Source organism: Bactrocera tryoni, chromosome 2, assembly GCF_016617805.1.
Source record: "Bactrocera tryoni isolate S06 chromosome 2, CSIRO_BtryS06_freeze2, whole genome shotgun sequence".
In the NCBI taxonomy this organism is placed as follows: domain Eukaryota; kingdom Metazoa; phylum Arthropoda; class Insecta; order Diptera; family Tephritidae; genus Bactrocera; species Bactrocera tryoni.
Genome location: NC_052500.1, coordinates 32,199,963 through 32,224,096, shown reverse-complemented (window position 1 = coordinate 32,224,096; position 24,134 = coordinate 32,199,963). Strand labels below are relative to the sequence as shown.

Here is a 24,134-nt window from a genome sequence, read left to right as displayed (position 1 = left end):
GGACCATCATTAGAATGCAAACAAAAGTTTCATATGAAATTTCAATTAATCGACTAAATGTACCATATTTTCGAAAGAAGAAGCACGCTCTCAAGTAATACGATCTTATATATTTGAATCCTGGTGTGTATATGTACATACATATAAGTATTTCTCCGACGTAAACCGAAAAATGTCAACGTTTAGTACATTTTTGGGTTGACTTTTAAGTACGGAAATAAGTCCTTTCTGGTTTCATGCTATAAACAAGTATCAGCGTTGGTTTTATCTTCTTTATTGTTTCATTATTTATATTATGTTTTGTTTTATTGTTAACAAACTATCGAATTTCGTGTTAATATAAAATTGTTTACTTAATATTGCTACAGTTATAAATTCATGTCACAATTAGAGATACTCTCGGTCGCACATTTTCAGTTTGCCGTTTGACATTGCCAGCACATTTTTGGTTCGAGATATTACGTAATTGAGTTTTGGAATATTTTTGTTTATTTGCCATTTTTACTTTCACAATTTTTGTTCTAATTTTGCATCAATTTTATGTATATGACGATATGTTAATGGTGTTGCCTAAAGTTTTTAGCAGAATGTTATCTAGCCTTTCGTCTTCATGCCCTCTCAAGTACTACTACTACTCGTATAGTTATATAACATGTGTTTGTGTATGCTAGGGCCTTCTATTAGAGAAATCCATTGAATCACTAATGCGAAGCACAAGGAAAGTTTCCACACTACTGAATGAATTTTTAGCAGATTTCCTAATTTTTACTTGATTTTAATTGATTATTTCTTATTAGATTTACACGATTAGCTTGCTTATGAGTTCAAAAATTTCCAGTTCATGCTATCGAATTGCTAATAGTTTTCCTCATATAAATATGTATGTATCTATGGACCGTGAATTATCTGTTATAATATAGTCTGTTGTGGTATACTTTTAAATTTCACTCTTCGTTAATTTGCTTTAGCATCTCTCTCCATCCAGTATGTTTATTTAAATACCCACTTCACTTCACAAGATTTCGATTGAAAATTTACAAACTTATATTAAAAAAGGTTCGAGCGATAACATAAAATTAACAAAATACAAATCAATCTATACACAGTGGCGTTGATGGGGCCTGCTCCTCCTCCTCCTCCTCCTCCTACTTGGCGCCACATTTGCACAAGTAATATGTATGTACGCATATTTGATTCCCGAAAATATAACCTCAAATACTACGTATTATTGGGATACTCCTTATTTTATATATGTTTTAACCAATGTAAATAATTTGAATTTCATTCAAATTAGCATCTATTGTGGAAGTTCAAAAATCTGGACGGGTAGTGCCTTCGGCGTTATAATCTCGTCATCGAACTCATCATCCTGATCACCAATAATGTAGTCGCCATTTCGTTCTGCCGGAAAAAAGAAAATAGAAAGAAGTATAATCTCGTAAAAACACTTCGCTTTTAACATTGTGGACTTACGTCCACCACCGCCACCACTGCCGTTGGGGTCAGATCTCGTTTTCGTCGGCTTCGAGACGTATTCACGTAGCAAATGTGCGTAAAGTATGTCGTCGATATAGAACATTGTGCCTAAATTATAGACGAACACTTCGCTTTCGGTGATCTTGGCGTTATTGACGCTAGTTGCATTGCTTCCTGGATTGCGGGTGATCTTGATGTGGCCACCACCAATAGTTTCGAACACCTCGTTATCACGTAGATCACGATCGTACAGACGTCCGCGTACAAAGTGATTGAGTAACATCTTGATGCCACGTGGAGAGGCCTATTCGGATTAATGGGGAAATATTTGTGGTAAGAGTTACAAATGATAATTGATTCATACTTACCATAACATCGTCAGATAGTCTGTCAAAACCAAGTCGTTCAAAAGCTTTGTCCTCGGGCACGAAGAAGGTGTAATTGGCGCCAGAAACATGTGGCGCTATTTCGGCGTTGTTCAAGTATCTGTAAAGAAAGCAGTAATGCGTCAACGATTACTACGAACTCACACGAAAAATAAGCAGGTATAACACTTTCGTTCTCTTAACGGTAGTTTCTAAGGGTATTAAATATTGTTTAGTATTTATGTATATGGTAAATGCTTTTACTACTTTTTATCTTCAATATAATTTTATTAAAAGTAGTTCGACAAAAAAGCGTCGATTTTTGCACGAAAATAGTCGGAAACTACGATCCAACAACGAGTCGAAATTATTAAAATTTACTACCGAATTTCCGTGGCAGTGGCCTTAACTTTAAGAGCACTACGTCCACTTTATGGTCGTCATAATCGTCCAGTCAGGTCAACAATTGAGCGTCTAGTGCAAAAATTTGTATGCACAGGCGCAGTACAAAACGGTGACGTGCCAGTGGGCCAAAGAGTGCCCATAGTGTCGAAAAGCGACTAGCGACTGCAATGCGCATCAATTGAGTAAGACCCAAATCAGTCTCTCACACGTCGTTCTCAAGCTTCAAGCATTTCTGTGGCGGGATTGTGGCAAATTTTGAGAAAAGATACGGGCCTAATCCTTACAAGATCAAACTGACGCAAGGATTGAAACCGCTTGACCAGAATCGTCGTATGTTCGTGTGTTGGGCTGAGCAACAACTTGAAAATGAACCGGATTTTCATTGAAAAATCATCTTCAGCGATGAGGCTCATTTCTGGCTGAATGGCAAGAATATGCACTATTGATCAGGCAGCAATCCACACGTACTATAGCATTCCGAAAATATTACGGTCTGGTGCGGTTTATGGGCCAGCGAAGTTATTGGGCCGTACTTCTTCCGTGATGACCAAGACCGGCACGTTACTGTGAATGGGAATCGCTACCGCTCAATAATCACCGACTATTTTTGCCTCGAATTGGGTGACACGGACTTGGACAATATGTGGTTCCAATAGGACGGCGCCACAAGTCACACAGCGAATGTCACAATCGATTTATTGAAAACCAAGTTTGGTGAACTTGTTCTGTCACGAAAGGGTCAAGTCAATTGGCCGCCTCGGTCGTGCGATTTGAGGCCGTTAGACTATTTTCTGTGGTCTATGCTAACAAGCCAGCGACGATTGATGAACTTCGTGCGAATATCGAACGTGAAATTGCAGCAGTATCGGCCGATTTATGCTTGAAACCGTCGAAAATTGAGTTCAGCGTCTTGAATTCTGCAAGAGTGCCCGTAGTGGCCATGCAGAAGAAATGGAGTTCTATACATAATGACATCGAATGTACTTTCACAGGAATAAGGATGAAAAATCCGATATAAGCAATTTGTTACTAATTAAATCGAAGTTGGTCTGTTGGGTTAAGAACAAAGCGATTGAGAATCTCCTGAATCCAATTCACTAAGACGAATTTTTATAGTAGTCAAGGAATTGTTTATTTGGTAATAGACCCTGCTAACTGTGTTTCAGGAAATCAAGCAGTTGCTCCGCATCTTTGTGGTAGGGTTTTGTAGAAGATACAAGGACGCGTCCAGCAGCAGTGAGTTTCCGTACACCACATTATACATCAGATCGTCTGATTCCGACCGAACGTTAAGTCAAAATTATTTGATTTTTGAACCTTTAAAAAAACCTTTATAACCCTGACTATATTTTATTGATAATCCTCAACAGTTCGCGTTAAGAAAGTAGATAAAGGTTCATTCATAATTGTAAATTTTGGGGGGCAGGTATCATAGTTATAAATATATACTATCTCCAGTTTAAATGTTTGCGACTGTGCTCAACATTAAAGAACAACTGCGCGATTACCTTGTGATTTGAGTAAATCTAGGGTCGCGCTCCAATGCCAAAAATGAGTGCGATAAAAACTGTGCGCCAAACCATGGGAAGGCCAGAAGTGGTGGTGTCTCTTTGTCCTTGTGCATCTGCATGAATATATATATGTAAATTAATAAACGAACACACCAATTTGACGATTTTGCTGCTCTTCTTACCTGATGTAATTTGGAGACCACAGCTTCTGACACAAACAAAACCTCGGAGATTAGGAACACTTGATTGCCATTTACCAGTGCATAGTCCGACATAATAGATACATTGTTCACAGTTGGACTAGCTGAAAGAGAAGCGAGAGGTGTTACATTTCAGCAAACTAATGCCAGCCAAAAATGAAAGAACACAAACTGGGTAATTGCACTTACGATGTCCGCGGAAGACCACATTCTCGCCGCCCATAGTTCGCACCACCATCTGGTCGGTGCTCTTCACTTCGGCCATGCGCAACGGATGTTGTGTGGGCAGGAAGTGGTTACGCAACACACTCTCGGTGAACTCATGCACACTGAACGGATAGAAGCCCCAGTCGATGGGATGCCAACGTTGAAAAGCATTGTCGGACGGTATGAGTATCGTGTAGGAACCGTCGTCCATTATCTGTGTGAGATTGCTTTTGGACAGGAAATGCTGAAAAACTTTGGTGCCACTTTTCATGCTGTTGAGGAAGGACATCAGTGGGCTGGACTTGGACTCCTTTAGTATGGGCTCGATTTTGGCGTGCGTTGTGGTGGTGTTGCGCATCTCCAAACGTTGCGGTTCATTGTAACGACTACGAATTGAAAGTTCAAGTGTGTATGTGAGAAAAGTTTTGCGAACTTATTTTAGTGAAATTGGTATTTCGTTTTCAAGCACTCGTAAACAAGTTTGCACTTACCTATTCGATTCTTGTATGTTGCGTTTGGAATAGGGTGATTTCCGGTCACCAAGGTAGCCATCGATTGCAATAGCCATTAAGTTGTCATTCAAGCGAATTTTGTACAAAACGAGATAACCATTTAGTAACCACAAACTATTTTGTGACTTTTCCACTTTATATAAGTGGATTTTATGACCGTTGCCATTGCCGTAGACATCTTCATCGGCAAAGTTATCATAGACTTTTCCAGGCACTAAATGCTCCAGCATGAATTCTTTAAGTCGTGGCTTTTCGATGGTACGTACATCGATTTTGGGTATAATCATGGTGAACTGAGTGTCTGTTGAGTAGATGTTGTTTTAAGTATTAATTTAAAAAAATAGGTATTCATATAGGTTAGGTTATACTGGCCGCTTGCCACGCCATACATTGACCAACTGGTCTTTGGTAATAAGATATTCATATAAGGTTTCAGTGTTACGATACAGAAAATAGATGTTTTTGTATCAACAAAATTAGTATACTTTTTTGATGATAAACTAATTCATAGGAATGTATTCAAATATGTCCTTCCGTTTTGGATTGAGGAACTTATAAGCTTTAAGTGGTATATTTGTGCACTAAAACCAATTTTTAAAATCTGGATGCAACCAAAAGTTCTACTAAGAATATATGTATGCCCTCTAAACACTACTCCATGGCAATCATCGCTTGACTTATGCAGGGTCCCCCGAAGTTAACGCAGTCTTTAAATTTGCCGCCATTTTTGTAGTAAAGTCTTGACAACCCTACAAAAACAAAACAAGTCGACAGCAGACAGCTTAGGGTTATTAAAAATGGAGCGTTACACGATAGAACAACGAGTCTTCATTATTCAACAATGTTTCAAAAATAACGAAAGCTTCGCGGCTTGCTTTTTCGAGCGAAACAATCATTAGTGAAGAGGCATATTTTCACCATAATGGGTTTTGTTAATCGCCAAAATTGCTGATTTTGGGATCCTGAGAACCCATATGTGATTGTCGAAAAACAAATGCAGCCACGTGTCATGGTATGGCTTTTGGGCTGGAGGCATAATTGGACCATACAATTTTGAAAATGAGGCAGGTCATGTTGTGACTACTACAGGTGCCTTACAGCGCGGCATGATAACCCAGTTATTTTTGCCGAAATTAGATGACATTGATGTGGCCAATATTTGGTTTCAACAAAACTCTCTTGTTTTGGGGATCAGTTTTGGGTCCATAGATCGTGTGATTTCACATCATCAGATTTCCTTTTATTGGCTCTATTGAAACAAGCCCACAAGCTTGCGTTAGAAACCAAGTTTGTCGAAATTATCAAAAGCGATGATTTTGCGCAAAGATTCGATTCGATTTCTTATTGACTGCTAACTAGTTTTGGAGTAATTTATGTTTGTAGTTAGTCGCCAATGAATCCACCAATACGTTTCGACGAACCGAGTGTGTTGAATCATACATCAGTTATAGTTTAGTCATAAACAGGCGTGGGCAAAATATAGTAAGACATTTTAGTTCAAAGCCTATTCGATGAAATATTTTTTTCTGTGTTGGTATGACTGTCAGTGACATCTGCGCGAAATGTCACATTAAAATAATCATTAGTGTTTAATATATGCTTGTATTTCTGTGTTGATGACAGAAATTATTTATAATAGAAGTTCCATTAAATTTTGCGTGCGGAATCAAATTTCTGATACCGAAACATTCAGACTGTTGGAAAAGGGCCTTCGGTGATAATTGTTTATCGCGAGCAAGTGTTTCTGATTGGTACAAATTATTCAAAGAAGGTCGAGAACGTGTTGACGACGAACCACGTCCAGGACAACCATCTACATCAAATGATGCTCAACACGTCAATAAAATAAAAGAATTAGAACTTGTGAATCGAGCAGTTAAAGACCTTACTGGCATCATTGAAATATGGGAAGAATCAGTGAAGGATCATTTTGAAAGGTTTCGGACTAAGAAAAGTGTAAACACGATTGGTTCCAAACGACTGTGAAACAATGCTTTCCTACTACCAGGGTGTCAGGAAACATGTTATTAGTGGCGATGAGTCTTGGATGTACTTGCTTACGATTTCGAACAGACGATCAATCGTCACAAATGTGAGCCGAAGCCGAAAACCACGTCAAAGCAGGTCGATTATTTTGGTAGTTTTCTTCTATTATCGAGGTGTGGTGCACTCCGAATTCCTATTTTGCGTCGTTTGCGCGAAGCTATTCGTAAGGCCTGAATTATGGGACGACAGCTCTTGGTTTTTGCACCACGGTAATACGCCGTCGCATACTATGTTGAGTATTCGTGAGTTTTTCGCAAAATTCGCCTGATTTAGCTTTGTGTTACTTCTGGTTATTCAGCAAACTCAAACGACCGCTCCCGAAAAACCGTTTTAAATCTATTGAAGACATTAAATGTGAATTGCTACGTGCATGGAAGGGTAGTCCGGAAATTGACTTTAACACCTGTTTCCAGGATTGGAAAAAACGTTGGCACAAACGTTGGGGCAAAGGTGGATGACTTTGAGGGGGATGAAATACTTGTAGATTTTGAAGAATAAATTAAGAACTTTCTAATTATGAACAAAACCTTACTATTTTTTGCTCATGGTAGAAAGCCCTGTTCCACAGAAACGTCCCTAGTACTCGTATAACTTAAAAAGAGTTCGTCAAGTGAAGTAAACTTTGTGACAATAATTTTCACTTCCTGACCTTTATTGCCACATTTTTTAATTTTTGACATTATTACGAAAGAAATTCTTAACTCTTTATGTGAGAGACGAGCCCAAAAACTTAATAGAACTTTAAATAGGGAGTTTATTATAGAAATGTTTGACGTTTGTATGAGTATATTTTCGGACCAAAATATTAAGATAATGCACAAATAAATAAACCATCAATCATTAATAGTAATCGTAATTTAATTTCCTGACCCTTTCAAATAAAACTAATATAAGAATTCGTGTCTATAATAGAAAGCTCTAGACAAAAATATGAAAATGGAGATGTGCTTTGCAGATCCAGAGTAGAGTTTTGGCTTGGGGAGCTATACAATTTTATACTTGCAACTCAAATTTTTTTTTCGCTAAGCATTTCTTTTGATGGAAATAATGTTTAACTTTCCGCGCCTGTACTTTGAAACCTATCGATCTATCTTATAAATCGACGTACCTGTAAGGTTCTCTTTATTTTTGAAAGAAAAAAGTCATAGGAAGCGAATATGTTAGGCGAATAAGACTACGGCACGTGTAATCTAACCATAGACAGTATTTGTCGAACATCTAGATGTTAGGAAAACATTTACTATATGCTCACCTCTTTTCGGTTTGTAACCATAGAGCTCCAGTACGGGCATGCCGTCCTCCATGAAACGCTGCACCTGCTGCCATTTTTCCGCGTCGACGCCCTCGGCTCTTGGACGCTCATTGGCTAATGACTTGACATCTGGTATAACTTTGTTCTCGATATATTTGATATTCTTCAATGCTGGATCCAATTGTGCGGCAGCGCCGATGTCGGCACCATCGGCAGTCACGCCGCCAATCGCTGCTGCACAGATCAGCGCCATAACAGCGACGCTCGTCGCCGACGGGCGCCCGTTAATTTGATTGCTCATTTTCTATAACTCACTCGCGTTGGTATTATTTCCTCAACCGATTTGTGCGTATTGAGAATTTATATCTTTTATTTTGTTTTGTTAATTTTAATTCACCGTTTTTGACAAGCGAAATTGTTAATGGAAACACTTGTAGTTGTTGTTGGCTTTTGCGGTTATTTTTTTGTTATGGCACTACTATTTTGTTCATTATTGCGCAGGCGTTGCAATTGGTGATCTGAAGAATGGGCGCGCGCTTGTGTCGCCTTACATCGCTATATTTGCTGTGAAGACAAAACAATGACAAACGTTTTAGCTGATTTTATTGTCTGCATATATTTGTCGGTTGACGCTAGAATACTTAAGTCAAACCATCAAGTGGTATTGGGTATTAGTATGCCACGCAGGCAGGCGTTTGTGCTGGCACGCGGTTGGGAAGCCGAAAACGTTTTGTAGCGAGCGACTTGCAAATCGCCGACTATTGTGATCACTTCAAGAAAATATTTTGTATAGTGGCACACGACGCAACAACACAAAACAACAATAAAATCAGCACAAAATAGCTACTGAAAATTTTCCGGAGTTTTTGCCAGCCGCCAACCGGTTTAGCCAGCCGTCTTTCGCTTTTGTCCAGCAAACTTTTCCCAAATTGCGCACTCGCCACACAGTGTGCTTAGTGCGCTTTCCCACTTTAGACCAAGTTGCCGTCATTAACGGAGTTGTCGTTTCGGCTTTTGCGGCTTTTTGTGTGTCGATCGGCGAGCACTTGCAATAGAAGTACGACTCACTCGTTACCAATAACGTTTGTCTCCAGAGTGTGCTATTGAATTAATATGTACATATGTACTACTTGGTTCATAAGTCTTTCTGCGCAGCATTCATGTGTTGTGTAAGACTTGTCGCCGACGCACGCGACTGGTATTTGAAAAGCTTTGTTATGTCAATCACGTACATACATATGTATATATATGACAATTATAATAATAGACAAAAATGTAATATTTGAGCGCGTAAATAGCGAGCTGCTCAACAGTACAGGTCGTAAGAAGTTATGGCGCGAATATCATGAAAGATCTCTTGGGGTTGGTAGACAAGTGGTTAACAAAAATTAATCATATTAGAGTTTTTGGCTCCAAAGTAGTAAAAGCGCTGTTAGCTAAAGCATAGTTTTCAATAATAGTTTGTAGCTTGCCGAGATAGAGTCCGCCATTATAACATGGAGATGTACTCTACTAATAAAACGAAGCCAGATTGCTCAGATTAGCGTAAATCGGAATTCCTCAGTTGTACTGTCGACTCTTCTGTGTTCACTTGTAGGAAATGAGCATCAGGGAGTATTTGAAGGAAGAGCACCCAAATTGAGAGCGTATACAGACAATATAGCTTTAAGTTCCTAGACGAGTAGCGTGATTAAAGGCGCTCTAAAAGTCAAACAAGGTAAATAGGATTGGTCGAAGGGGTAGAGCCAACTATTAGGAATCTTACTAAGTATTCTGGAATAATTTTGGACAGTAAACTGAATGTGGAAGAGAGGGTAAAAAAGACTAGTGGAGCTCTTTAAAACTGTTCTCTTTAAAACTGTTCTAAGATGATGATGAATTGATGTTACACAGCGATAATCAAGCCAATCAGGATTTATGTACGTAGCTTTGCAAAAATAAAACCGGAAACCATTGGAGCGAATACAGTTTGGGAGCATTTTTCATAAGACTTATGCTTTTTCATAAGCTCTTCATAGCTCGATAAACAGGCAGTCTGCGGATGAAATAGACCACATACCCTCATGCTTTATCAGGGAGAGAATATGAGAATATTTCAAATCACACTAAAGGAAGGAGGATGACGAACCAGCGGAACTTTAAAACATCAATAATAGGTGACAGTGTGGGCGCTGGGTTCTATTGCGCGAAGCCGAAGAACTACAGTATTTTCTTGGCATAAGTTTTTGGGGTCAGGAAGTAGCTTATAATATTGCCAAAACTGACATCTGCTTTTCTACCGAAAAGGCTGAAAGGGGGACTAAGCTGAGGTGGAATGGCTTAGGAGCATGCAGAGTCGGGTGTTCGTCTAGTAAAAGTTCACAACTTACTGGCATTATAAACGATGACACATCAAGAAAGTGAAGGGAAGTAGGCATCAGAGAGACGCTGGAACACGAGGAAGGAACTGGATAAAGTATCAAAACTAGATATCAAGTTTCAAGTATGAAAATATTATAAGGGAATTTGATTTTTAATTTTACATCCATTTTATTTTTACAGTTAAATTGACTTCCACAATTGAGGACCACTAAAAAATCGATGAACTTGATAAAATTCACAAACTCACTACAGCTGTCCAATTTCTTTTTAATTTGAACACTGGATTATATCCTCTCTCAACGGGGTGAAGACTGCGCATTCGCAATAAAAATAAAAATTTCTTTTTATTATCCTCAGCCATGCTCGGCATTCTGTTTCTGTTTCTGAAGGCACGATCTCATGTTTCCTTACCATGCTACTTAATTTCCTTTTCAATTAAAGTAGAAACATTTTTGCTTGTTCTCTATTCACATTATCTCAAAATAGTTTTCAGGTCCTATCACGATGTTGTGTTTCAAAACCCGAGCTGCTCCTCTAACAAGAGGTGAGGAGATTAAGTCGTCCACTATTTCAATTATTTCTATAACTATGCACTTATTTGACTAGGTACCCATAGTTCTTCCTAAGAGTTCGATTAAATGTAAGAAGTACTGGTTGAAATTGGCTGCAATTTTCGAACAGTAGAACTCAGCGGAAACTCGGCTAACAAGAATTTAGTAAGCGCCCTTTTTTGGCAATGTTGACGAAACGTCTACGTTTTGGCTACGCAGCGCGTCAACAAAAAACTTGAGTCGTCAAACAATAAAAGCTATATATGTATGTAAGTACATGCAACGAGCTTGATCACATAAACTAGAAATAAAATAGCATGCAAACGGGATTAATGAAAGAGAATAGTAAATACATAGAAGAAGAGCAAAACACTTTACGAGATAAACAAATAATCACAATGCCGGACAACAGAGTACAAAAAGTGGGGTCGGAGATGGCCGCTGCACGGGCAGACGTCACGTTGAGCAGAATGGTTGAGTGGCCACTTAAATTTGATCGCATACAAGGCTGTTCGGGGACAGTTGGGCCAGCGCCGCAGCGCAGGTCATGTCGTCCATTTGTTAGATGTGTGCTGCATGTATTTGAGGCACACATATGTATGTACATACCGTTAGTTTTCGAGCGTAGTTTAGTATGAGCGTTATGTGCATATAGTTACTTATGGACCATATTATTTGTGTGGGTGTTTGTGCTGTTATATGAGTAAAGTCTGCACCAAAGTGCTGTATTATTTAGTTGTATATATATTTATATATTTGTGCACTAGTTGTTCGTGCTTGTGATTATAGCGGAACAGCGATAAATTAAATGGATTTAAATTGAAGATGATGCCACAATGAAATTAACTGCGTAAATATTTTGATAAAATCGCCATTAGCAGCGCGGAGCACTCTTCGTGATAGACATTAAGATTCGATTTCAACAAGATTTTTGAATTTTGGATTAGTCCGTTTTATTTTACTGCGAAGTGCACTTCAAGCACAATTAAAGCTTTCGGAAACCGCGTTCACTTCCGCAAGTTGCATGTGCAACGGTAAATTGCCACTGAAATCACGGTCTGTCCGTTGCCTACAGTCGCAGTAATCAAATCGAAAGCCTGCCTGCCTGCCGCTGCAATGCACTTCTTTACTCCAACGGATACACTCGCCCGCACCCGCCGTTGGGCATACCTACGTGCAGTAAGCATTCAACTGTCGGTCGGACAGAAGGTGGTGCGCCTTTTTACACCAATTACACCCAATTTTAATTTTAATTTCAATTCGCCTTTCACAATTCAACATCCAATTTAAATGTTCAATTGAATTCTATTTGCGCTGCTTCTTTTTCTTGCGCCTCAGTTCTGCTTCTTCCTGCACTTCCACTTCAATTCACTTAATAACACTGCTTTCGTTTGCGTTTTGTGTCCGCCGTGTCAGATTTTTTCGTCGTCCGCGCTCAGCAAATTCTCAATTTGTACTGGCCGCGCGTTAGTTGCGCTGCCGTTGCTGCGGCTCACGGCTGGCGGCTACCGTGCGCTCCAAATTATACCCATATGTAGATACTTGTGGGTACAAGTTTTGCTTATGGGGCTGTGGCGGTGGCGGCGACGATGAAGGTGTTGTGGCAGCGTTGGCCAGCGCTCATTATTCATGATTATGCCTTTGCGAAATTGTGTAACCGAAAAAAGACACGGTTCTATGCAAGTTCGCCAGTGACTGGCAACACGTCTGCTTTGTCTGCCTGTCTGCCTGTCAGTCTGTCAGTGTAGTTGTCTACGCGGCCGATCCCACAAGTACTTGGCTCACAAAAGCCAAACGAACATTCTCATTCCAGATCTAAAGAATACGGTAGATGGTGCAGCAGTTCGAAGCCGAATACGACTATGGTGACTAAGTCTATACGGCGAAGCGATCTTACGGTTACGTTTGTTGTCCAAACTGAGATGCCTACTACGTCAGATAACTCGTCTACCTTTAATCGGCATGCTTGTAATATGAGATCGTAGACTTTTTCACGTTACCTTTCGTGATAATCGTGGTTTATTAAAAACTAACGTGAGACCACGTTAAAATTGGTTATATTAGACGTGGACTCATCGTATATAGTACCTAAAGGCTCTTTGATTTCACCACGCGTTTTCTTTCCAAAGCAAGAATTGAATCGCCAACCGATATTGGATCTTTCATGTGCGGCCAAAAGTAAGCTATTCACCTGAAATTTTGTAATCGTCGAATACAGGTACTTATCGGTGTGTTCCCGAGAAACTTTCATCATTTATCAACACAAAATAACAGCGTAACTGACGTCGCCTGTCCGGCCGGTGTTGACTGCTTTGCTTGCTGGCCTGTGGGCGCTGTTGCTCAGCGGTCCACCGTCCGCCATTCCCCTCTACTGATTCATTGTTGGCAATCTTCAATTATGGCATATCAGGTTTTTTAGTGTTCGCTTGTAGCAATCAGCATCATCGCATAGCGGATAAAAATACCGCAACTGCGTTGCAACATCAACTGTGTACACTGACTGAAGGAGAGATTGTTATCACTCCACCGTTTATCAACGCGTTGTATAATAATAGAGTGCGTCTGCATTCCCGTTCTTATGTGACAAGTGTGTAGTGAGTCTACTACTACCGCACTGCTGGCCGTCGCTGCTATTTCAAATGCAGTTCACGTTCGCACACTTTTCGACGTCTATTTTTAGTGAAGTTGTACGCTGGAGCCCGGTTGGCCGCTCACTGTGTTGAACCACACTTTAAGCCACTGTTTCATTCTAGACAATCGCCCTTGCCTTGTCGCGTCCACAATCTAGAGTAGCCCACAAATGCACCGTGTTCTTTGCCTAATCGCCCGCTCATCCATCTTGGCAGGGTCGAAATGTGCGGAAAGTTCGTTGCATATTAAAAGTATTGTGTGAGGAATAGACGCTTAGTGAATCATAATGATGATGAATGTGGCGGTAATAAACAAACTTTTATAGTCCTATGATCTCATTTTCGTATAAGGCATAATATTGTATACTCGTATTAATGAGCTTATGGAACTTTCAAAATATTTACATACTTATGTGTGCATTAGTGCATATTTTACTGCGTGGTGAATAAAAAATAGACAAAATATAATAATGAAGGGCTAGCTTTGGATAGAAGCTATTAAATACTTAAAAATGCATATGCTTCTTTTAAAAAGCGGGTCGTAGAATCGCGTGATAACTACAAGTACATATATTAATTTTGCTAAGACATCTTTTTTACTGACCGATTTTTAGGCTATAAATTCAACCGGAAGTTTTGAATTGGTATATAAGGTACATGGCGGCTAGGGTAAGTGTTGATCTGATTTTATCCATTTTAGGCACAAGGACCCACTCTTTTCTTAATTACTTTAAGATACGTACAGGATTTGAGAACAAAAACATGTATTAATAATTGAAAATCACTTTATTGTTTATCAAAATATTCTCCATTTGCATACGTTTGAACCAATTTTCGAAGCACTTTTGCCGCACAGATTGAGGGGTTTCCAAAACATGAGTTTTGAACGCATCAACCGCCTCTTCAGGTGTCGAAAAACGTTGACCTCTTTGTTTATCTTTAACATCCGGGAATAAAAATCTGACCATATGATGGATTACTTCATTATCGTGGAAAAAAGAGTGATCCGTCTTCGACGGTTGGTTTTTTGTATGCTGGGACCAGCATGCCTGTCGTTGCTGCTAGGTCATCCTGCAATATTAATTTGCGCACAGCATCAATAGGAACAACAACTAATTTTGGAAAACCATAACAAAATCCCTCTTGGATTGACCTGCAGTCTCGATTGAATTGATTCACTATACCATCGATAAACATTAGTCCTTGATAAAGTTTTATCGTCAAAAATTGAATTGAGTGCAACTACGTACTCTTGTGAGTTAATCCAAATCGAAATTTGCTAAAATTATTAGCGCGAAAATGTTCGAGATTTAAATCCATTTATTGGCCGAGCAGAATATTTTAAGTTACTGTAAACACTACAAATAACGCTCGTTTGTCACGTTCTGAGTAAGCATACCACCAAAAATGTAAAACTTTACGGTGAGATTGTGAGTTCCCAGAATGCAACACTAGTGTTGCCAAATACCGAACCAAAAATGCAACCTACGCATCTCACATATTGTCCAGTATATACGGTATCAAGTGAACCAGAAGTTCGAAAATCTTTCTGTTAAATGTATAAAATATATAATGGGATCTAGGGAGAGTAATAAACCAATGTTATCGATTCTTCGCATAACAATATATAATTTTTAGAAAAAAGATGCTCTCTGATCTTCATTTGGTTTCCTCACAGATTGAGCGATAGTCATAGACACTGTGATCGACGCATTCGATATATGGCGACCAAAAAATTTATTGTTCGATTTTGACTATTTTCTAGCCTGAAATTGTATGCCTTAAATACCCTTTTTGCGCAAAGTTTTATTTCGATAACGTCATGTGTTCTTGATTTATATACTGTAAGGTGAAATAATACTATGGAATTAAAAAGTTGCTATATGGGAAGTAGGCGTGGTTGGTGGTTGTAGATCAGTTTCGCCCATTTTCATAACGTAACTGGGACCGTTATGTCATATGGCACTGTTAAGTCATATATTATGTACAAAATATAGTTGAAAATGCTTAAGTACTTCCTGAGATATAGTACTTCATCCAATGGTTGGATACGCCCTAAAACCTTCCGTATCATCTTGGGTGCCAAATTTAATGTCTTTCAGGTGTTACAAACTACTGTTATGTAAATGTCAGTCACTAAAAAAACTTTGTAATGAAAGAACATGTATGAATTGTTAAGTGGCGGATAATTGTTTTTTTCTTTCAAACTCATCGTTGTAACTGACAACAGTCATGATTTAAAACATCCAACTTGGATAATAGTTTCGGTACTATCAGTTGATGATTTACAGGTAAACTTCATTATACTAAGTGCATATTAAGGGTGATCCATGTCGACGTTACCTACTTTTTTAAAGAAAAAACACCGAAATTTTAAATTTAATGGGGAATGTTTATTTTGAAGATTTTTTCTGTCAAATGTTGGTCGCGGCTACGTCTCAGATGGTCCATCCGTTGAGTCTAATTTTTCAAGACTTTGACTCGAGCATTCGACTGGTAATTGGCGTGGCGCCGTCTGTTGAAGCCAACTGTCGCCGAGACCACGAGCTTCAAAATCATAGACGGTTACGTTCTCACTGGCCTCATTTTTGAAGAAATATGGATTGATGATTGCTGATTTTAAAATTCCTATAGTTTCTCTTCGTCCCAAATGACAATTTTGCTTGTTTTGAAAACGTCGGGCCTTCTTGGAACCTTCCAACTTTCCGAGCGGCTGACACTTGCACAAGTTTTATTTTGCACATTTTCAACTTAAGATCTCGCCGTAAAATGCGACAAGTCGTTCCAACCTCAGTTCGAGTTGCTGCGAATGGGACGAATCGACTCTTCGAGGTCTTCGTGTATATTCTCAGTTACGGCTGCTATATTTTCTTCACTGCGTGCTGGATGTGGTCTATTCGGTAAAATATTATCCAATTACCAACGCTGGGTCTCAAGATGAGTGATGGTGTTGAGAATGCATGTTCAGTGGGTTGATTATGTTGACCATAAGTTGAGCAAAGCGCGCGAAACACATTCTTTACAGAACGTGAATTTTCGTAAAAATGTTGAACGTTTTGTATGTAAATGTTGTTCAGGTGTAAGTCTTTTCATGATAAAATGCCAAACAATGCTAAACAAAAGTAACATGACAGCTCGACTCGACTCAGGCGTGACCTGTCAAAAAAAAAAGCTTTCGAAAAAAGTACTTTTATTGGATCACCCGTTACTTACACTATACAGGAGATTAAGAAAATTTCTACAAGTCTTGCGCCTGGCAACATATCTCTAGTTCCCTTCAAGCTTACAAAATTACACAAACTACAAATAATGACGGTGATAGTGTTTGATATAGTACAGAAGGTTTTGCCTACTATTGTGAAAACGTTCCGCCCATTCGGGAGCCAAATCATTTTCTAACAAAATCTTATTATTCACACAGCGAATATCGGACAAATATTTGTATGGTTTATAAGAAACTTCATTAGCTATGTAATCAAATTTTTACGAAAACTGTTGTACTAAGATTTGAAACAAAGTGGTGGCTAGGATTGTACATTTGCGGCCATATTCCGTATATTAGTATGATCCTAGTCCGATTTTGAAAAATTGTGTATACAAAGGCTCAGTAATGATGGAGGAATCGACAAAGCGCTTTAAACTCAATACGAATCTGCTTAGGTATTTTGTTTCTATTTCTGCTGTTTCATCTGGATGCACAACGGTTAGTTAAAATCCCTAAAATTGAGGAAACGCTAACCTCTTGATGGCGAAGAGCTCACTACATCTCTTCCAATTTACCTCGGAACGGAACATCTTTCCGAGTATGAGTGTTAGTTGCAGACTAGAGCTCGCCAACCTCTTGTGGGGTTCATCCATTCAGTTCATAGTAATCAGCGGAGCTCCGACTTGAGCACATTCTGCTGATACTGGGACAGAAGTGAATTTTCACAAGGTCATATATTTTATGTCCGTTTATCAGGCATAATTTGTACGAAATACTACCAGAATAGTGTCCATGTCCGGTCATTGGACCGTTTTTATGCGCGGTTATAAGAATTTATTGTGTATGAAAATATTAATGAACAAGTAAGGAAGTGCTAAGTTCGGGTACAACCGAACATTTTATGCTCCCGCAAATTGCAAGAATCAAAACCATTGAAAAACTTTAAGGTGTAAAACCAATCATATAGAGTAAAGTCAGCCGGATGTTCGAAAATCCTGATATATAGTTAAATGAGGGCTAGGCCAAGTTTTCGCTAAAATTTATCAACTTGTATTTTAGACACAAAGATACACTGTTATGAGTAAAACACGCTCTCTTATTTTCATTGAGATAACTCACATATTGGCTGATATATGCGGTACGTAGTCCCACCGGAAGTTCGAAAATCTTTACATTAAGTATATGGGAGCTAAGGGAAGTATTGGTCCGATTCAACCCGTTTTTGACACACAGACATATCATAATAAGAGGTGGATTATTCCTTAATTCAGTTATATAAATCACACTTTGACCGACATTTTCGATCAAAAGTCAACTATAGGTTCCAGGGTCTAAATATTCGTACTTAGGGGCTTGAAACAATTTTTGCTCATAAGATTGCACACACTAAAGACATTAATCGTGCAAAGTTTTATCCTGTTATAATAATTTCTTCTTGATTTATATATTGGACACTGAACGAGTCAAGTGGGGTTTAAAATTGAGCTATAAGGAAAGTAGGCGTGGCTGTTATCAGATTTCGTCCATTTTCACAATGTGACATACGAATGTAAAAAGAATGCCGCGTACTGTGTGTTGTCGAAATCGGTTGGTCGGTTCTCGAGATACGGGATTTCACTAAAAAGTAGGCGGTGCCACGCCCATAGTCCAATTTCCACACTACTACACATAAGGCTTTCTCATACTATTTCTCTTGTAAAATTGAATGTCTATGGGATATTTGGTTTTTGATTTATCGCCCTTCGGTAGAAGTTCTTATAAGATTTGTACTCAGCAAAATTCGAATGAATATTAAACTTGTTAGAGGTTTTCCCTATCGTGCGACTTTTTTCAACCTGCTTCTGGAGAAAATAGTTCGAGCCGCAGAACTAAATAGAGAAGGTACCATCTTCTATAAGAGTGTACAGCTGCTGGCGTATGCCGATGATATTGATATCATCGGCCTTAACACCCGCGCCGTTAGTTCTGCTTTTTCCAGACTGGACAAGGAAGCAAAACAAATGGGTCTGGCAGTGAACGAGGGCAAGACGAAATGTCTCCTGTCATCAAACAAACAGTGAGACTTGGCACTCACGTCACTGTTGACAGTCATAACTTTGAAGTTGTAGACAATTTCGTCTATCTTGGAACCAGCGTAAACACCACCAACAATGTCAGCCTAGCTACTTCGGACTGAGTAGGCAATTGAGAAGCAAAGTCCTCTCTCGGCAAACAAAAACTAAGCTCTATAAGTCACTCATAATTCCCGTCCTGCTATATGGTGCAAAGTCTTGGACGATGTCAACAACGGATGAGTCGACGTTGCGAGTTTTCGAGAGAAAAGTTCTGCGATAGATTTATGGTGCTTTGCGCATTGGCCACGGCGAATACCGCATTCGATGGAACGATGAGCTGTACGAGACATACGACGACATCGACATGGTTCAGCGAATAAAAGACAGCGGCTACGCTGGCTAGGTCATGTTGTCCGGATGGACGAAAACACTCCAGCTCTGAAAGTATTCGACGCAGTACCCGCCGGGGGAAGCAAAGGAAGAGGAAGACCTCCACTCCGTTGGAAGGACCAAGTGGAGAAGGACCTGGCTTCGCTTGGAATATCCAATTGGCGCCAAGTAGCGAAAAGAAGAAACGACTGGCGCGCTGTTGTTAACTCGGCTTTAATCGCGTAAGCGGTGTCTACGCCAATTAAGAAGAATATCAATGAAATTCTTTATTCCTGTGAAAGTATATTCGTTCGTACTCTATATGTCACCATTGCATTCCGAAAAATTTACGGTTTGGTGCGGTTTATAGGACGGCGGCGTCATTGGGTCGTACTTCTTCCGTGATGATCAAAACCGGCACGTTACTGTGAATGGGAATCGCTACCGCTCAATTATAATAATATTGACTCTAATTGGATGATATGGACTTGGATAATATGTGGTTGGAGCAGGAGGGCGGCACAAGCCACACAGCGAATGTCACAATCGATTTATTGAAAACAAAGTTTGGTGAACGTGTCATCTCACGAAATGGTCAAGTCAATTGACCGCCTCGGTTATGCGAATTGACGCCGTTAGACTATTTTCTATGGTCTATGCCAACAAACCAGCGACGATTGATAAACTTCGTACTAATATCGAACGTGAAATTGCAGCAGTATCGGCCGATTTATGCTTTAATGTATGCTTGTGTCGAAAATTGGATTCAGCGTCTGTACTTCTGCTAGCGTGCCCGTCGAGTTCAATACATAATGGCATCGAATGTATTTTCACAGGAATGAAGAATTTCATTGATATCCCAAACCAAAAACGTTTTTGTTATACTCTCGCAACAAAGTTGCTAGGGAGAGTATTATAGTTTTGTTCACATAACGGTTGTTTGTAAGTCCTAAAACTAAAAGAGTCAGATATAGGGTAATATATACCAAAGAGATCAAGGTGACGACTAGAGTTGAAATCCGGATGTCTGTCCGTCCGTCCGTCCGTGCAAGCTGTAACTTGAGTAAAAATTGAGATATCATGATGAAACTTGGTACACGTATTTCTTGGCTCCATAAGAAGGTTAAGTTCGAAGATGGGCAAAATCGGCCAACTGCCACGCCCACAAAATGGCGAAAACCGAAAACGTATAAAGTGTCATAACTAAGCCATAAATAAAGATATTTAAGTGAAATTTGGCACAAAGGATCGCATTAGGGAGGGGCATATTTGGACGAAATTTTTTTGGAAAAGCCCCTTACTAAGTTTTTTGTACATATCTCGGAAACTACTATAGCTACGTCAACCAAACTCTATAGAGTCGTGTTCTTCAGGCATTTCCATATACAGTTTAAAAATGGAAGAAATCGGATAATAACCACGCCCACCTCCCATACAAAGGTTATGTTGAAAATCACTAAAAGTGCGTTAACCGACTAACAAAAAACGTCAGAAACACTAAATTTTTTGGAAGAAATGGCAGAAGGACGCTGCACCCAGGCTTTTTTTTAAAATTGAAAATGGGCGTGGCGTCGCCCACTTATGGACCAAAAACCCATATCTCAGGAACTACTAATCTAATTAATTTTACAGCAAAATAAAAAAAATGTAAATGACGGATAATGAAATCTCGATTATCACTTTATTATGCGAGAGTATAAAATGTTCGGTGACACCCGAACTTAACCCTTCCTTTCTTGTTTTATTTATAAAAACTTTTGTAGCACTATTATTGAAAAACCCGTTATCTTAATTTAGTACTTAGTTTTGGCACTTTATATGTTTTCGGCTAATGGCGATTTGTGGGCGTGGCAGTGAGATTTTCTTTGTACTAAGGAACTCACATACAAAGTATTATCAAGATATCTAAATTTCTACTCAAGTTACATCTTGAACGGACGGACAGACGGACGGACAGTCAACCGGATTTTAACTTTTCTCGTCATCCTGATCAATTATATATACATAACCCTTTAATCTATCTTGTTTAGTTTTAGTTGATACGTACAACCGTTAGGTGAACAAAGCTATAATACTCTGTAGCAATTGGTTGCATGAGTATAAAAAGTTGTGTTCATGAAATTTGTCCGCTTATGGGAGGTGTCCGATTACAGGAATTTCACTATATAAGTATTCATAATAAAAAAACCATGTCTCATTTGGGAACGCAGCTCTGATCATTACACCAAGGCGCCAAATAGCCTAATTATTGCTTTGATAAAGATCGAAGTTTTATTTAGTTTTACATGTGAAATTAATATATTATACATGATAAAATGATAACTATGATCAGTTATATAACCAGCGACCATACGTCAAATCGAGCAGTTAATGTTTATATAAGCTTTAATTAGCAAATTATATGTATGTATGCATGTATATAATTTTAAAATCGATTTTAGTTGTATAGTCCATATATATATTTTGAAAGTGGTCTTCATCATTGTAATCAATTGATTTGCTTTGTAACATTTTCACTACAATTCCAACTATTCCACTGGCTCGAGCTCGTAAAAAAGCCGGCACATTAAATTACTCGAACAAATTCGTGTTTACATAAATACGCAGCTGCTTCGGCTGCGTTCGTCCGAGGCTTTTTTGCACAGCATATCTCAAGTAATTTTACTACGATTTTTCGTGGCACATTCATGACTACTCGTACATACAAATGCACGTGTGTATGCGGGTGGATGTGCGGATGTGCGGGTGCGGTGAGTGGAAGCACTGGCCGAGTGAATGGCAGCTGAAATGTGTATCCGGTGCGATTGCAGTGGGCAGCTGGGCGCACAGGTGGCCAGCAGTGGCCAGTTTTTATTGCGAGCTACTTGCCACCACAATCAATCGCAGCGCCACGACGAGCGTATCTCGGCGCCATATGAGTGAGTAACTGTAAATGCACGAGCACTACTGAATATAGTGAATATATGTAGCGCTAGTAGCTTTGGAAAATGTATCTGTTTGTGCAACTCAAAGCGTAAAAAATATACATATACATATATGCATGTATATGTATGTATATGTGTATCGAATATCAAATTTTCCGCAATTAAGTAACGCGTTTTCAGTTGGAAGCGATTGTGGTTGGCTTCAATCTAACGGTATGTTACACTAATTAGCACAAATTCCTTTTCGAAACCAAACAATTTTCACTGCCCGATCGATACACTTGTAATGTGTGTGCGCTTTTTCGGTGCTACGCAGCACCACTTGCCACCAACATAGCTGCCACATTACGCAAACATAGCACAATTAATTGCAAAACCGCAAGAGTGGAAAATATTAACAACAAAACACATACGCACAGCTAATAAGGAGCGTTTTATTTGCTTTTTCAGCGTTTGTTTGCAAGCGATTGCAAAAATTTCGTACGCGTTGTGCGGAAAGTCGCGTCTGTTATGCCGGAAAATTTACAACGAATTGAAGCTATCAACTCAACGCTGTTCGGTCCCTGCACGAATTTAGCTGGCTGGCTGACCCTTCCCTCCGCCAAGCGATAAGATAGTAAGCGCTCTGCAAAATGTCTGTAATGTTGCTGTTATTGTTGTGATCATTGTTGTTGTTGTTTTGTTTTTGTAGCCGTCTTCATTCGTAGTAACAATGGCACAAAAGAGCGGCTGTCTGTGTTGGCTACAAATGTTATTATTGCTATCGCACTGTGTTTGTTGTCGCACGTAGGGGTTGCTGCCACTTCGGGAGCCTACAAATCAATCCGTCTCCGAAGTGAGCAATGTTGTTTCTTTTCTGAGTTTTACCCTTCAGGATTTCTAATATTACCGTTTTTATTATATATTAACGAATAAAATGCTAAGAAATCGCACTGTCATAAAAGTAAATATTCCTGGTCTATTGCCAGAGGCACTCCAAAAAGGTAATGGGACGACATTTTGGTACTGCACATATTATTTCTATTATTCTTGCTATATGCTTAATGTTCAAACTAATGTTGCTTTTAATAAGCTTCTTCAAAGCTTTACTTTCCACGTTTACTCGCAGTGATTACTCGTAACTTTAGTGTTTTGCTGTTGTTGAGTGGTGGGTGTCTATGCTACTGCTACTGAGTATTCGGAAAGCTTTCCAAGCTTTTATGTTACGCTTTCACACAAGTTGGCGGCACTAATGAATTTTAGTTGCGTATACGGCACGGCGTTTGATATTTTGCGGTCTCTCTTATATACATATAGTATCTTATACGGACTTATCTAAAGCTTAAAGTTAAAGGGACGAATGGATATTCATAGGTTTATCATATTTGGTTTAAGTGAAACTATATCATATCATACCAATAACTTTCCATTTTCGGAACTAAATCTGTTTATCAATAAATTGTTTTAAGATTTCTCAACTATTAACCGATATTTAAACGGACGGTTGGAGGATGGAGCCATGTTTAGAAGTTTACGCGAGTGAGGAAAGTTCTCTAAACGCCTTTCATATGGGAGAGGTCAGAAACGATACTTTTATATATGGCTCAAGCACTTCTGGTATTATACCAAGTATCCTCTGGGTAGCCAAAGAACGTCGTTTGAAGGCAAGCCAAAGTGAGAAGGCGAACCATCCTTACTTACGGTTGTGCGCTGGGTTTGGAACTCTCCTAGTAAAGAAAAACACTTCTTTGGACAGCCTCGGATGAGAGAGCCCGCTTTTGATGATGACACTGCTAACGTATTAAGGATTACGATATAGGGGAATACACCTAGAATGTCGGGTCTCTTATTTGGGAAGGTGCCGCTGCCCAGCTGGTTGATGTTCTCGACGAAACAAGTAATGAGACGAGTAGATCCTTGTGGCATTTACTACAGTGACCATATAAAGGAGCGCAAATTCGGTGTGGGGTGCTGGTGCTGGGAGAGAGGCTCCATCGCCGAGTTCTGGCATTAACCCCAGTAGATGAACGTTTAGCCACAACCTGAACATGGTCGAACGAAAGCATGCCCAAAAGCATGTGTTCTCT

General features: G+C 39.3%; 1 protein-coding gene across 8 annotated transcripts; it reads right to left on the bottom strand.

Annotated features, from left to right (window-relative positions):
• Window positions 1–258: 258 nt before the first annotated feature.
• On the bottom strand, window positions 259–22,599 carry LOC120767721. Of its 8 annotated transcripts, none has more exons than XM_040093920.1 (8): window positions 22,482–22,599; window positions 7,975–8,538; window positions 4,656–4,977; window positions 4,147–4,550; window positions 3,940–4,061; window positions 3,755–3,870; window positions 1,845–1,962; window positions 1,298–1,780 (listed from the first exon to the last, which is right to left on the bottom strand). In XM_040093920.1, the coding sequence occupies exons 2-8, from the start codon at window positions 8,273–8,275 to the stop codon at window positions 1,298–1,300; spliced, it is 1,866 nt and encodes a 621-aa protein (XP_039949854.1). In that variant the 5' UTR covers window positions 8,276–8,538; window positions 22,482–22,599. The 8 variants fall into 8 exon arrangements, with proteins under 8 accessions (XP_039949860.1, XP_039949854.1, XP_039949853.1 ...); XM_040093919.1 differs by having other exon boundaries at window positions 22,486–22,599; XM_040093921.1 differs by lacking the exon at window positions 22,482–22,599 and adding an exon at window positions 12,057–12,336.
• Between the last annotated feature and the right edge of the window lie 1,535 nt (window positions 22,600–24,134).

What these genes read in the sequence shown, in the direction of transcription:
- LOC120767721 (XM_040093920.1), bottom strand. Translation starts at nt 8,275, where the DNA reads ATGAGCAATCAAATTAACGGGCGCCCGTCGGCGACGAGCGTCGCTGTT. An exon ending in TGTGGTCTTCCGCGGACATC is followed by an intron (nt 4,062 to 4,146) that starts GTAAGTGCAATT and finishes CTTCTCTTTCAG; the next exon opens with CTAGTCCAACTGTGAACAAT. An exon ending in AGATTTACTCAAATCACAAG is followed by an intron (nt 1,963 to 3,754) that starts GTAATCGCGCAG and finishes CTTTCTTTACAG; the next exon opens with ATACTTGAACAACGCCGAAA.